The sequence below is a fragment of the Orbicella faveolata genome, unplaced genomic scaffold (assembly GCF_042242905.1).
Source record: "Orbicella faveolata isolate gen_17 unplaced genomic scaffold, um_ofav_v1 contig_46, whole genome shotgun sequence".
In the NCBI taxonomy this organism is placed as follows: domain Eukaryota; kingdom Metazoa; phylum Cnidaria; class Anthozoa; order Scleractinia; family Merulinidae; genus Orbicella; species Orbicella faveolata.
This window is the reverse complement of record NW_028301576.1, coordinates 1,957,233-1,972,276: the sequence shown is the minus strand read 5'-3', so window position 1 is coordinate 1,972,276 and position 15,044 is coordinate 1,957,233. Positions and strand designations below refer to the sequence as shown.

The window sequence follows — 15,044 nt, the reverse complement described above, 5'->3', positions numbered from 1 at the left end:
ACGTCATGAAAATAGGAAACTGGAACGTGAGAACGCTATACCAGAGTGGAAACATAGCACAGGCATCAAGAGAGATGAAGAAGAGAGGTATTGAAATCATGGGAATTAGTGAGACACATTGGACAGGACAAGGAAAAGCAGTACTGGAGGGGGGAGACACTATCATATACTCTGGCAGAGAAGATGACAACCACAGAGGCGGAGTAGGAATACTGATGACCAGATTCGCAGCAAGATCACTCATAGATTGGACACCAATAAGCGAAAGGATAATTACAGCCAGGTTCTATTCCAAGCATGTTAAGATGACGATTGTACATGTATATGCACCAATAGAGGATGCAGAAGAGTCTGTAAAGGACGAATTCTACGAGAGACTACAGGATGTGTTGAATAACAAAAAAGAACATGATATGCTGGTAATCACAGGTGATATGAACGCAAAGGTCGGTGAAGACAACCGAGGTTATGAGAGAATCATGGGTAGACAAGGCATTGGGAGAATGAACGACAATAAAGAAAGACTTTGCGAATTTTGTGATATGAATGAACTGATAATAACAGGAACGTGGTTTCCACATAGAGATATTCACAAAGCCACCTGGGTATCGCCGGATGGAAAACCGAGAAATCAAATAGACCATGTGCTGATAAACAAGAAGTTTCGTAACTCAGTAATTGACACCAGAGTCTATAGATCAGCAGACATTGGAAGCGATCACCATCTTGTATGCACGAAAGTGACGCTAAGACTAAGAAAACAACAACCCAAAGAACAGGGAAGTATAAGGGCAAGGTATGAAACCAACAAGTTGAAAGAAAAGAACGTTTTGGAAACCTTTATGATCACTTTGCAGAATAGATATCAGGCATTGGAAGAGGAGTCACCGGATGGAGGGGAGGAGGACGAGATAGAAAAGGAGTTTCATATAATGGAAGAAGCATACACGAAGACAGCAGATGAAGTATTAGGCCGTCCTAGGAAGAAAAGAAAGCCATGGATAACAGAAGAATCATGGGCGCTTGCTGACCAAAGAAAAGAGATAAACAAGAAGATTCTAAGTACTCGTTCAGAGAAGATCAAGAAACGACTAAGAACAGAATACAAGGAAAAGAGTAAAGAAGTTATGAAGAGCATAAGGAGTGATAAAAGGAAGTGGATGGATGGCATCGCAAGTGAGGCAGAGGATGCTGCATGAAAACAAAAAATGAGAAAATTATACGGATTGACGAAAGTGCTATGCAATGAAAGACCTAAGAGCAGCACAACCATCCTTTATAAGAGCGGTAATCTCGTGAGCGGAAAGAAAGAAATGCAGGCAAGATGGACAGAGCATTTTAGAGAAGTACTGAACAGAGAAGAACCAACAGATCCTATAACAATGGAAGATGAATGTGAGTTCGAGCTAGGCGAATTGATTGAAGAAATCGCGATCACTGAACCAACAATTGGCGAGGTAAAAGTAGCAATTGAGCGTTTAAAGAATGGGAAATCTCCAGGCGTCGACTCCATCACGGCTGAATTGTTAAAGGCGCACAAGGAATTCTCGGCAACGAAAGTGCATCAGCTACTGGAGAAAGTATGGAAACATGAAAAGATCCCGGACAAATGGAAAAGAGGGTTGATCATCAAATTGCCAAAGAAGGGAAACCTCAAAGAATGTAAGAACTGGAGGGGAATTACTCTACTTTCAGTAGTCGGCAAAATACTTGTACGGATTGTGATTGATCGAATACAGAAGGGAGTTGATATCAGACTGAGGAACGCGCAAGCAGGGTATAGAAAAGGCAGGGGAACAACAGAACAGATTTTCATATTAAGGAACATCATTGAACAAGCAAACGAGTGGCAGGCAAGCTTATAATATTAACTTCATAGACTTTGAAAAAGCATTTGATTCCATCCACCGTGAAAGTCTATGGTTAATTATGTGGAAATATGGAATCCCGAACAAGATAGTAAGGATGGTAAAAGTGTTCTATGAAGACTTCAATTGTGCTGTAGAAGATCAGACAGAAGCATGTGAGTGGTTCAACATCAAAACAGGCGTCAAGCAAGGATGCAATATGTCTGGATTTCTATTCTTGATAGCTATGGATTGGATTATGAGAAGGACTGTAGGAAAAGGAGAAAACGGAATCAGGTGGAACTTTACATCTAAACTCGATGATCTAGATTTTGCAGATGATGTGGCGCTTTTGTCTTCTACTAAACAGCATATACAGAACAAGACTACTAAAATGAATGAGGAAGCAAGACGGGTCGGGCTGAAAATCAACAAAGGAAAGACAAAGGTGATGAGGATCAACGGGAAGAGTCAGGAGAAGGTTGCAGTAGATGGGCAAGATATCGGCGAAATTGAGGTGTTTAATTATCTGGGGGCTACCATTTGTAAGGAGGGAGGAGAAATGAAAGATCTGAAAAACAGGCTGTCCAAGGCGAGAGGCACATTTGCCAGACTCAAAAGAATATGGAACTCAAGGAACATCATGAAGAGGACCAAGCTTAGACTGTTTAAAACCTTAGTTGTACCGGTGCTACTGTATGGATGTGGGACATGGAAGATGAACATGGGAGATGACCAACGAATAGATGTGTTTCACAACAAATGCCTCAGGAGGATTCTCAAAATAAAATGGCAAGATCACGTTACCACTAGAGAGCTCCTTGAGAAGGCAGAGACGAAGTTCCTTAGTGAAGAGGTTAAGAGGAGAAGATGGAAGATAATAGGGCATGTCCTACGACAGAACAGAAACAGCCATACCAACATAGCCCTATCATGGACACCTGAAGGAAAAAGGAAGAGAGGAAGGCCTAAGACCACCTGGCGAAGAACAGTTGAGAGAGAGAGGAACAGCGCAGGATGGCATACATGGGATGAGGCAAGAGCTGCTGCAGCCAACAGAGAAAATTGGAGGCATTCTGTGGAGGCCTTATGTGCCACGAGGCACAAAGAAGCTAAGTGAAGTGAAGTGAATTTTAGATGTTTAATTTAGGTTTTAAAATATTTATAATAAGTCTTTGATAATTCTTAATCAAGGGCCACAGGTTTATTAGTTGTATTACCTATCTAGTGTAAACCCACGTGTAAACTCACGTTTCTGCGTATGCCAACCAAAGCCGCACAGAGGGTGGGTCCTCAACTTAAATTTTGTCAATACTATCTAGGGAGGTGAATGTTGCGCAGCTTATTTTGAAAGTGAAGCAAGTGTCTTTGTCAGCGATGCTGCCTGACTAATGCTTGGTCGCTTTGATCTGAACTTCTATGAGTATGAGATGCTAACTGAGAGGGAACTTTGCTTATTTTTCACTGCTTTTTTAAAAACCGTCAACAAGCTGCTTCGGATTAGTTTAATCAGTTTTTCACAGCAAAAGAATCAAGTAACCGTCAAATTATAGACGGGATGCATTCAGCTAAATGAGAGGCTAGTTTCTTGGCCGAAAATTGGACTTCCCGCTAGAACAGTTTTAAAACGAAAGCCGCTGGATTTTGCAAACGCGCGACCGATGTCGCTGTTATCAAATTCTTCATAAAATTTCTCTCAGCAATGTCGATTGGATGAATTCAATCAAATTCAAAGTTAGTCTCTTGGCCAAACACCGGACGTATCAAACTCTACACGAAGGCATCAATGTCTCCGTTGTGATTTTGCCGATCGCAAAATATAAGCTGCTTAATCAAGGTATTCAGCACTCAGTTGTTGTTGATGTCAAGTTCTTCGTAATTTTTTTTCGCCGCAAGATAATGGAATGACCGTCAAGCTGTCGATGGGAGTAACTCAATGAAACTCAAAACTACCTTTGTAGGCGAACAAACGACGTATTTAACTCTAACCGAATGAGTAAATACCTACGTTGTGATTTTGCCGAATATAAAATGAAATTAAATTCACCGCGCGGTTCATTTATTGTTGTGGTCGTCATTTCCAAGTTTTGTGCCAATTATTTTCACCACCACAAATTCCGGAGACCGTCCAACTATCGATGGGAAAATTCAGCCAAATGCAGAGCTAACCTTTAAGCCGAACTTTGATGCATTAAACTCCAATATCGAATGTGTCAATGCCTTCGCTGTGAGTTCGGCCGAAGTTACAAATTCCACTCCCTACTGGGCTCAGTAGGTGAGCTAAGTGGAGACAAACTTTAACTGTCCTGGCCCTCCCTCGAATCATTTTTCTGGACCTGCCAAAAGCTAGCAGACACGTGACCAGCCGCTACCAGGGTAATTTCTCGAGGGAGGAAGAGAGAGGACCCTGGGAACGATGTTGCAAGCGGTGGAACTTACTTAGCTTTTGTCTGATGTAAACATTTTGTTTTGTTCCAAAAAATTTACATGGCCGCTGGCCACGTGAGTGAAAACGCTCTAAAGGTATTAGTCCATGGGCCAGGGCAGGTTCTCGGTACCACTCGGGGGGAGAAAATGTGAATGATATCTGATGAAAGGTTGTATGAAGGACTTTTCAAATTTACTTGATAGCAATCGTGAAAGAGTAGCTTTCAGCATTTTTGCATACTTCTTTTTTTCAAAAATAGTGCTGCGACATGGAAACGAGGCTCACATTAAAACAGTTATTTTAAATACGTCGTTTAATTATAATATTAATAAATTACTACATTGTACAGTAAACAGCCTTTTTTAACATTTTAGGTTAAAAACTAAAATTTATAAGTTGATTTGAAAAACAAAAGACTTCTACTACTAGTAAGAAAAACTTAAATGAAACCATGCAGCCCAAACTCGAAAAGCATCATGGGAAACGTCTGAGATGACGGTCTCGCTGCATGGTAAATACTTCCAAGTGCTTGCCAAATTTTCGCAGTTTGGACGCTTTTTATCAAGTAATATAGAGAAACAGGGAAAACTTAGTATTTTTATGTTAACTGAACAAAATACTTACAAACATTCAAGAGTCGACTGTTCGACTCAAGGAAACTTGACTGCTATGTACAGTTTCATTTGTTGTTTTATTCCTGTAGACCAAACTAAACGACCTGCTTTTAAAACTTGTATTATTCACTGCTCATATGATAAAAGTCGGCTAATTAGTCATATTTTAAAAAAAGATCTTGACTCTTTAAAATATTTATTGAAGGCGACTACAATTAAAAGTCATGGGCCATTGCTTTATTCATTGACAGAGAATACCAAGGAAGGAGAAATTCCCCAAGTCATATATCACAGGAAATGCCGTGGTCTTTTTAGCATGAAGCGCGATTAGTTGGAGAGTATTTTTCAAACAACGGCCGCGAAACAGATTTCGAAGTTTAATTTGGAAAGCGAAGGGCAAAGATCTCGTCGGCAAGAGCCAAGCACGAGGAGACCTTGCTCGAAAATGTGCACTTTTTGCGAAAATAAGACTGCATGTACAAGAACACGCGATCCCTTTGACTTAGTAGGTTGACTTGTATTTAGATGCGTCAGAAAAGCTGCTATTGCTGCGGGTGATAGCACGCCTATTGGCCTTGCCTGTCGTGATTTGGTAGCAGCTGAAGCGTGTTACCATGGTCATTTCTTTTTGGATTGTACCTGACCAGATAAAGCGAGTAAGTACACTGACTTGGAAAGCAGTGAACCGGACTCGGATGAAGACCAATTTTTTTGATATCGAGTCGCAAGCTTATGACAAACTGTTTGAGTCTATTTGATCAGATTTATTAAATCCCAGGCTTATTTAGATGGTTGATCTGAGAGAGAAGCGGGAATCTCCATGCGATCAATGGGCGCTACTGAAATATCCGAATCAACGAAAAAGACATTTCTAAAGAAAGTTAGAAAACGATTTCGGCGACTTGTTACATTTTGAAGATCTCCCGAACAATAATAAAGTTCTTGTTCTTTCCAAAAAGTTTTCAAATGCTCAACTGGCCAGAGAGATAGTAACTTTACCTTAGCAATTCGACAACAGAGCTGACTCCATGTAAAGTCAAGGAAAATAGCAAGTTGGACTGTACATCTGTAATGTAGTTCTTTCAAATAATACTGAAATGGCATGACCACCGAAATGTTCTGAACTATATATGTGAGAATGCAATCAATCTCCCAGCAGAACTAGATGTCTTTCTATATACTCTTCTAACTAGCAACCCAGAAATCCCAACGGAATATCCTCATCGCCACCGGTGCCAAGTTGGCAACTCTTTTGGGCAAGTTATTATATACGGGATAACTGGAGGAAACCTTCCAAGCAAATGGTCTTACCATACGCAGTAAAAACTTTGCAAACCGCAATGTTGAGCTTATACAGATGTTAAGCCGATGTGGGCATAGGATTGCATGCCCGTAAGCAAATTGAGGAAATAAACACAGCCGGCTTTGCCTACAAAAAATGGCCTTGACGCCTGATAATGATGTTCCTTTGGCGAAACATATTCAGGCAACGCGTGCGCGGGATAATATTGATAGAATAGAAGAGACGCTTTATGGCGCAGGAACATCTCATCGAGTAAATGCCATTGCTGTCTAAGCCAGGCATTTTGGTCCCCGGTTGTCTATCTACCGGCAACCTCGCAACTCCTGAGATAGAGAATGATCTCCATGCTTCCGGCAGAGCGTTTCTGAGAGACGGCTTATAACAAATTTTGTCATGACAGGCTTGAGTCTGACCAACGTAAGGAGTGTGCATACCGAACGAAAATAACTTTTCAGTAAAATTAATTTGTCCACTCTCAACCATTATTAACAAAGACCCAAACTAACCTTTTTTCCTGAGGTAGTCAGTAATTTGTGACATCTTGACGTTGTTATGTATTCCACACTCTTGTTGAAGTCCTTGTCCAAAGACGTTGAATGATCATACAGGCTAACCGAGTAGCAGAATTGCACAAATCGCCCGGGGAAATCTAATTTTGGTCGGGAAGCCCGCGGCGATGATGTGATGGCGTGACCGCCTTCGGGAGACTAGTGATTTCCCGGCTGTAAAATTTTGCCGCCAGAACGTGTCTATGACCCTTGTCTATTTCCGGTAATTGGCAAAAAAGAATAAATAAAAAATAAATGTCAAAACTATTTTCGAGATTCAACTTGCAGTTTACTTTTATTAAAAATATATAGATATCTATTGATTTTTTTTTTTTGTTATGAAAATTCTGACCGATTTTCGTAAAAACGGTGGAAACCGGTATAGATCCGCGCCTGCAGGGTGTGGCGAAGGGGTTGTGCTGGCCAAAGATCTCTGAGGGCTTGATCAGGGATGAATCCTTGCATGGTGAGGGTACAACTGATGTATGCACAACACTCGAATCCTCCTGAAAACAACAGCATGTATTAGGAAAATACCTTAAAAAATATGTACGCTGATTGGTTTTAAATCATGTATCCCTAACTCGATAGAAACACAGAACTAGCACCACCTATTGACGTAATGATGGCGCAAGCAAAGAGAATTTACATTTTGATGATCAAAGTAAATAAGGTTTTTTTTCTCTTTTTCGTCGCCGTATTTTCTAAAAGAAATAGAAAACATGTTCTCCATGTTTCTATCAAGTTATAGAAATACTCGTGAAAGTTTGGGAGAACTCAAAGAAGCTGTGGAAAACACTTGCATAACGTATCGTGTTCCCACAACTTTTCTTTTTCTCCCAAATTTCCACTCGTGTTTCTATGATTCGATAGAAACAGGGTACATTTTTTCTATTTCCTAATAATTGTGTTCGTCATTGGTGGCCAAGCCTAAGTTGGTCAAAATCAAGCTACGCGTAAGCCGCTCCCGGCTACTTTTTCAGTGTTGAAATTAAGTGGGGCTATATTTCGGCCAGCAACCTCGAAACGGAGCGTTCAATTATTTTTCCCCTGACGATTTCACTGAAAACCAAGGTTGTCACGATTTAGTTTAGAGTCCTTGGGACTTGGAAATATCGTCCAAGTTCTTGGATATCAAGCCTAAATTGGTCAAAAGCAAGCTGCGGGTAAGCCGGTCTCGGCTACTTTTTCAGTGTTTAAATTAAGATGGGCTATATTTCGGCCAGGAAGGTCGAAACCAAGCGTTCACTTATTTTGCCCCTGGCAATTTCACTTCAAACCAAGGTCATCAAGATTTAGTTTTGAGTCCCTGGGACTGGGAAATATCATCCAAGCTCTTGGAAATCAAGGCTAAGTTGGTCAAAATCAAGTTGCGCGTGAGCCGCTCTCGGCTAATTTTTTTACTGTTGAAACTAAGTGTTTATTTCGGCTAGCAAGCTAGAAACCGAGCGTTCAATTATTTTTGCCCTGGCGATTTCCATGAAAACCAAGGTCATCAAGATTTAATTTAGTGTTTCTGGGACTGGGAAATATCCTTGAAGTTCTTGGAAATTAAGCCTAAATTGGTCAAAATCAAGTTGCGGGTAAGGCGGTCTCGGCTACTTTTTCAGTGTTGAAATTAAGTGTGGTTATATTTCGGCCAGCAAGCTCGAAACCGGGCGTTCAATTATTTTTGCCCTGGCGGTTTCACTGAAATCCAAGGTCATCAAGATTTAGTTTAGGGTTTGTGGGACTGGTTAATATCGTCTAAGCTCTTAGAAATCAAGCCTAAGTTGGTCAAAATCAAGCTGTGCGTAAGCCGGTCTGGGCTACTTTTTCAGTGTTGAAATTAGGTGGGGCTATATTTCGGCCAGCAAGCTAGAAAGCGAGCGCTCAATTATTTGTTCCCTGGCGATTTCACTTAAAACCAAGGCCATCACGATTTACTTTGGAGTCCCTGGGACTGTGTAATATCGTTCAAGTTCTTGCAAATCAAGCCTAAGGTTGTCAAAATCAAGCTGCCCGGAAGCCAGTCTCGGCTACTTTATCAGTGTTGAAATTAAGTGGGGCTATAGTTCGGCCAGCAAGCTCGAAAGGGAGTGTTCAATTATTTTTCCCCTGACGATTTCACTGAAAACCAGGTCATCACGATTTAGTTTCGAGTTCCTGGGACTGGGAAATATGGTTCAAGTTCTTGGAAATCAAGCCTAAGTTGGTCAAAATCAAGTTGCGCGTAAGGCGGTCTGGGCTACTCTTTACTGTCGAAATTAAGTGGGGCTATATTTCTGTCAGCAAGCTTGAAACCGAGCGTTTAGTTATTTTTCCCTTGGCGATTTCGCTGTAAACCAAGGTCATCACGATTTACTAGTTTAGAAAATTACTCTAAATGCTACGTGTTAGAGATAATAGCTGGTTTTCACATGACGTCACTAAAATTCAAAATACAAAACTATTGATCTTCCTGAGATTTAACTTTAGTGATGTATAACAGCAGCTGAAAACTAATATTCATACAAATTTTCGCTCCCAATGGGTTCTTGGTTTTGTGATACACTACACTCGAATTTCTAAGCTTTTGCGTGACGCGGCATTTACATGACGGCCTAGAGAGCTGTCATTATGGTAAAAAAAGTGACTTATTTCGGGAAATTTGGCTATCTGAACAGTTCATGTCTAAGAAGAAGTATTGTTTCAATGTTTTATAGTTCCTCGAGGGATAAATTCAAGCTTCTGTGGCAAAACTCAGTGACAGATGTTTCTGTTGGTTTCCGGCCGCCATGTTGGTGCCCATCCGTATGGGCACCAGCATGGCGTCTCCATACAAATCTCTATAAATTTGTGTAGAATATTTCTCCGCATATCTTGAAGAAGAAAAATTGCTGTGACCAGAATCTTGGAGAGAGTCTTTGCATATTTACCTTTTTTCACTTCCCAGATTCTGGACTTAATCTATTGAACAGTTTCGATTTTTATTTTGATCAATTTTGAATGGCGTGACACTGAAAACCAGCAATTGGAATAAAATGGCTTACCTTATGTTTGCATTGCGTTATTTTGATGTCTCTGGGTTCCTGGGGGTAGTTTAGAGCCATTTAGGCGAGTTTTACTTACTGGCGGTTTGCTTCCCCTAAAGAGAAACGAAACTTTGGCGGGCGAGCCACTGGCCAGACGGCCCGCACTCAAAGCGCCGTAAATTCCACAAAAATGGTCTAATCTCGCCAAAATTGCCTCTTGGCAGCCGTAGATAACTCTTCTTTCCATTCCCTTTCTCCCAAAGTTCCAAAGTTTATCTTAAGCACCCGGGAATCGCTGGTTTTCCAGCTCTTGCTTTCCAATTTTTGCTCCGTCTCGATCCGTAACCGATTATCTTGGCCACACGATTTGAATTTCGTGACAAAGTTGCCTCCGACCGTCGGGAGGCACGGGGCATTTTTTGAGGCAATTAGAGGCAACTTTGTCACGATGGCCCGGTCGCTAAGCTAGAACTTCGAAAAAAAGAGCTAAAACTGTGGGCCCCAAAATTATATCACGATGAAAACATGTCACACCTTGCCGAAATTTACCGCCTGTTTCCTAGACGCATTACCGCGGAGTTTGTCATTCCAATCTGTATATCCGTATGTGTGTTCCTTCGAAATGTAAACTCTTGTACGGGTTAGGTATATATACAGGCGCTTCTTGTTGTATTGTTAAACTCCCTGACGAAGTTTGCGTTAGTCACACGAAACGCGTAGAAGAAATAAAGAAGTTATACAACTACAGTTCTCAGAGTGCTGCTCACTAGTTAAGATTTTATTAAATCGTTCTAGTCTTCATAACGTGATGTACTAAACATATCTCTCGTCTGGTTTATTGCTTCACCGCTAAGACACATACTGTATGAGGTACAAGAACTGACCGTGACAAACCTCCACTACATGAGCTGCATTGCCCCGATGGATTTCCTCATTCTCGATATTTGAGCCACTCTACCTTGCAAACTTCTCGTCGCCTTGCGCTACAAATTTTTCTTCTCGCCTGAAGGCGAAAGCGTAGTCTGCTTTACGCGACTCAGCGCCGTTAGATCGAATGCGAATAGGTTACGAATAACATCCGAAACGACTCTGCTCGCAGGGTAGCTGCGAAAGATCTTCAGAGAAATCGAGTTTTTTTTTCATTATGAAATACAAACGCACAACATGCATGTAAACCATCGGAGGAGGTCTTATAACTGGAATTTTCCGGCATTTCCTTATTCTTCTTTCTTGCCCTCCCAACTTCACCCGTACATCAATTATTCACAATAGAACATGCACGAAACCGTTGTTAAGTATCTTGCTCATCATGCGTTTTCAACTTCCGGTGGATTCATATGCCATCTATAATAGTGTAAAAAGGTTTGAGTCACTAAAGGAGATGACTGTAGGGTTAAGGTGCGTGTCTGAATTGCAGTTGTAAAAAAAAAAAAAAAAAAAAGAAAGTCAAAAGAGAAAGTCAATTCGTAGCATCATTGATACTTTTATTTATCTTTATCATAATCTAATATGTTGTACAGCACTAAGTATGCTTTTAAACATCTATCAAATTTTCATATTGTACATTTAAAATGTATTATAACATCATTCAACCTAGGACCCTTTTCCCTTCGAAAGTGGAAGGACAGACAAAGACCCTGTGTTGGCCGGTACGTTCTGCTATGTCTTGGTCCTTTGATAATATAAACCAAATGAAGTAATTCGTTAAGAATAACTTTCGATGGAGAAAATTTCGGCGACGTCAACCCCCCAAAAGATTTCTGCTCAAAATTCTTTGAGGAAATTGAATTTGTTTTAGTTTATTTCTTGTTTGTTTGTTTGTTTGTTTGTTTGTTTGTTTGCATTTCACTATTTTTTTTCTCCATGGCTTTTCCCGCCCTTCCGAAACTTTAAAAGGAGAAGGCGGTCTCGGGACAAGTTTGGAGTGTTCTGTTTCCGAACGGGAACTCCCTTGAAATAAAGTGCCTGTTCACGTTCTAATATGCAGGAACTTGTTATTTACATAAAGGTTAAAGGTTAATCCGAGTAACGGCATTGTGACTAATTATATATAGGTAGCACATGCAAGGAAAATTAGCGATATTACATTTCGGTATTATTCTATACCATCTTCAGACTCAATTATACAAGATTCATCGCCTGGTAGATTTACTAACTAATTGAACCAAATCGATCTCTACCGAGTCATGTAGACTATTAACTAACTGACACGTTGAGTGCTAGAAAATCGCAATACCATAATCGCACTCAAGATGGTATAACATGACTATAAATTAAATTGTCAATTAACTTAACATCAATTTTAGTCACCTACTCTGAAACTTAAGATATAGGCAATAAAACACCAGATATACTTTTGTTCCTAGAGCACAGCGTCTTGTTTATTTTCCTTTAAACGACAATGAGATCACGATTTCTCGAACCCTCACTTTCTGAAACCTCCCGATAACTGGAACCAAAAGTCGTTTCCCACTCCTCACCCGAACACTCTACCTTTACCTCCGATTTCTCCAACAGTCCGATTTTTCGCTGTAATTTTTGTTTCCATTGGAGGTTCGAAAAATCGGAATTTCATTGTATGTTCATCTGCTGTAGGTCAGACTTTCTCACGACGATAATTGTTTTGTTCTCTCATCGTGCTCGTTCATCTATAAAATGTGGGGTTAATGTAATGTTTGAAAACAACAAAGCCGGGCAGAGAAACTGGAATAGCTTTTTATAGTCTCTGCATTACATGTCACGAAGAGGAACTGCAACTTGTCTTTGTTGCTGAGGTTGTTTGCGGAAGAGAGCAAGTAAAGCTGATCTGTATTCTGGCATGCGGATAGTGTATAATATAGGATTTACAAGAGAGTTTGCATAAAATAACGCCGATAATGCTTGGTCTAAATGAAAAACCCCCGAGTAGGACAGAGACTGCAATATTTTAAATTTAGTGATAAAAACGACATAATACATTACAACGTGTGGCAGGTACAACAGAAGAGATACAACAGTCACAATCAACAATGTCATGGTCAGTTTTCTTTCTCTACTGGTTGCACCATGGTGTTGACGCTGCCCTCCACAACGGACTTTAATAACAATGGACGTGTAAGAAACACAAATGATCAAAAGGCAAATTGAAATAAATGTAAAATATAAGTAAGCACTGTAATATGATTCTTCAAACTGTACGAGAAGTATATAAGCTATTGTTACCAACCCAGATGAAACCCAAACAGCGGCAATTATTAATCGATATACCCATTTTTTTAGCACACGATGCCTAAAAGGGAAAAAAGTCGCGTGCAACCGTTCTAAAGCGATGATGGCGATGTTTGTTAGCGAACCAAAGACGATTAACCTTCTTAGTACTAATATAAAATAACCTGTCCAAACTTCAAATGAATAACTCTTCCACAGATTACACTCTACCCCAGACCAATAGAACAGAACATACACAGCAACTCCTCCAACCAACATATCTATAACTGCCAAATTTATCATCAGGTACGTGCTACGCTTGCGGAGATTACGGTTTCTTATAAACACAATTATCGTAAAGAGGTTGAGTGTTACTATAGCAACACTCTCGGCTAAGCCTACAGTCATCCAGGGTATGCAGTCAGATAAAGACAGCATCTCAAAGCTCTGTCCTTTTCGTATTACTGTTTGAAGTAATTACTCGTCTGCCTGTGGAAAGAAATTAATTATTAGTGCCAGGTTCTTTTTCTGCTTGCGAAAGACATGCAATAGGCCCTTTGCAGCTGGGGTCACGTGACCAAATTTTTCCTATAAAATTTTTATATTATAGGCTTTAACTTAAAGAATGGCAGAAATGGAAAGAGCGCATCGAAAATACCAAAATGGCCAAGTTTGAGGCCCGTGGAATTAAAGAGTAAGTTTATACGACAGTTTGAATTTTCGGAAAATTTAGAGGATTTGTATGGAAAATGTTGCTGGAGAGCAAGGCCTTGCTCTCCAACAACTTTTTCCATACAAATCTTCTTATTCTTTTAAAAATTTGGAGCGTCATAAAATCTCCTTCTTTAATGATGGGGGCCTCAAACTTGGCCATTTTGATATTTTCGATGCGCTCTTTCCATTTCTGGCATTCTTTAAGTTGTAGCCCATAATTTTATGAAAAGCAGGTCACGTGATGGCTTAGCTGCAAAGGGCCTATTACCAGGGAAGAAAAGCTTGCGTAAATGTGCAGATTTTATTTTCGAGAGCATGTGCTGTAATTGCTAGGCCTTCGAGGTGTTGAAAAGCAGTTTTTGATATGTTGCTTTCAATAATTAGGTCTGTTCTAGTTTTTAATATGTCTGTTGATACGTTTGTTTTCAATAATTTGATGTAAGCTCTAAATACCGAAAGCGTATGCTTAAATTTCGGGGTCTCAAAGGAAGGAAATTTGGTTCTTATATATTTACAAGATTTCACTCCACAAAAATGTAGAAGTTGTGTAAATATTAAATCAAGTTTGCTATTTCTTTGAATCCAAAAGAAAGCCTACTTTAACTTTAACAGGTTACAAAATCTACTGACAATAGGAGATTGTCAGGTGTAGTTGAAAGAAATCTTTGCTATTGTAAACCAAATAAAGCGGTATAGCACTCTATTCTGTCTTTCCTTTTCTCCGCAAACGTCGTTTAACTTCTTGCCTTCAGAGTTATCTTTTCGCCCGATCAGCGTTGATGCCATCACTAGTGCTATTTTTTCTTTTAAATGTTTTACCGGATAGCCTCTTCAATCGAATCAGAATCTGAATTAAAAATAACGGTGCTGTTGTTTATCTTTTTCAGGCTAAAATGCTCCTGTTGTGACCGAAGATAAATTTGTAACATTGATGATATAATGCTGTTTAACTTGAACTAAGAATTTAAACCATTCACACCCCACAACGTGTAGATACGTCTAATCGCGCACAAAGAACTAAGTAACGCTTTTCTTGGTATTAGAATGTTCAAATGGACTTAATTATGAAACATTCTGGGAGAGAGAACATCCGTAACATTGGGAAAACTCAACGGCAAAGCATAACAACAATTTATTTTAGGTTAAGTATCAAAAAGTGAACAGCTCCCAGTTGGCTTGATGGTTCATTTGGTAGAGCATTGCACCGGTATCACAGAGGTCACGGGTTCGAATCCCTTTCAAGGCTGAATCTGAATTTTTTCCAGGCTATGATTTCACAACCGCTTAAGTTGTGTGTTTAACTGTGATGGTCAATCATGTCTTCCTCTACACTTGTATCAAAAGAACAGTTGAAACAACTCTCAAACTTACCTTAGTCGAGGCTCTCCCCTTGAATTTCTCGTTGGAGAAT

At 40.0% G+C, this 15,044-nt stretch overlaps 2 protein-coding genes across 2 annotated transcripts; one reads left to right on the top strand and one right to left on the bottom strand.

The window, feature by feature from the left end:
* Positions 1-5: 5 nt before the first annotated feature.
* LOC149097904 (protein CFDP2-like) lies at positions 6-1,199 on the top strand. The gene has a single exon (XM_089277990.1). It carries the CDS (start codon positions 6-8, stop codon positions 1,197-1,199), a length of 1,194 nt encoding a protein of 397 aa, XP_089134116.1.
* A 10,612-nt stretch (positions 1,200-11,811) lies between these two features.
* On the bottom strand, positions 11,812-13,376 carry LOC110065940 (histamine H2 receptor-like). Its single transcript, XM_020773123.2, has one exon. It carries the CDS (start codon positions 13,355-13,357, stop codon positions 12,464-12,466), a length of 894 nt encoding a protein of 297 aa, XP_020628782.2. The 5' UTR covers positions 13,358-13,376; the 3' UTR covers positions 11,812-12,463.
* Positions 13,377-15,044: the final 1,668 nt, after the last annotated feature.

Coding starts and splice junctions, on each gene's coding strand:
- LOC149097904 (XM_089277990.1), top strand. CDS start 6: ATGAAAATAGGAAACTGGAACGTGAGAACGCTATACCAGAGTGGAAAC.
- LOC110065940 (XM_020773123.2), bottom strand. CDS start 13,357: ATGCTGTCTTTATCTGACTGCATACCCTGGATGACTGTAGGCTTAGCC.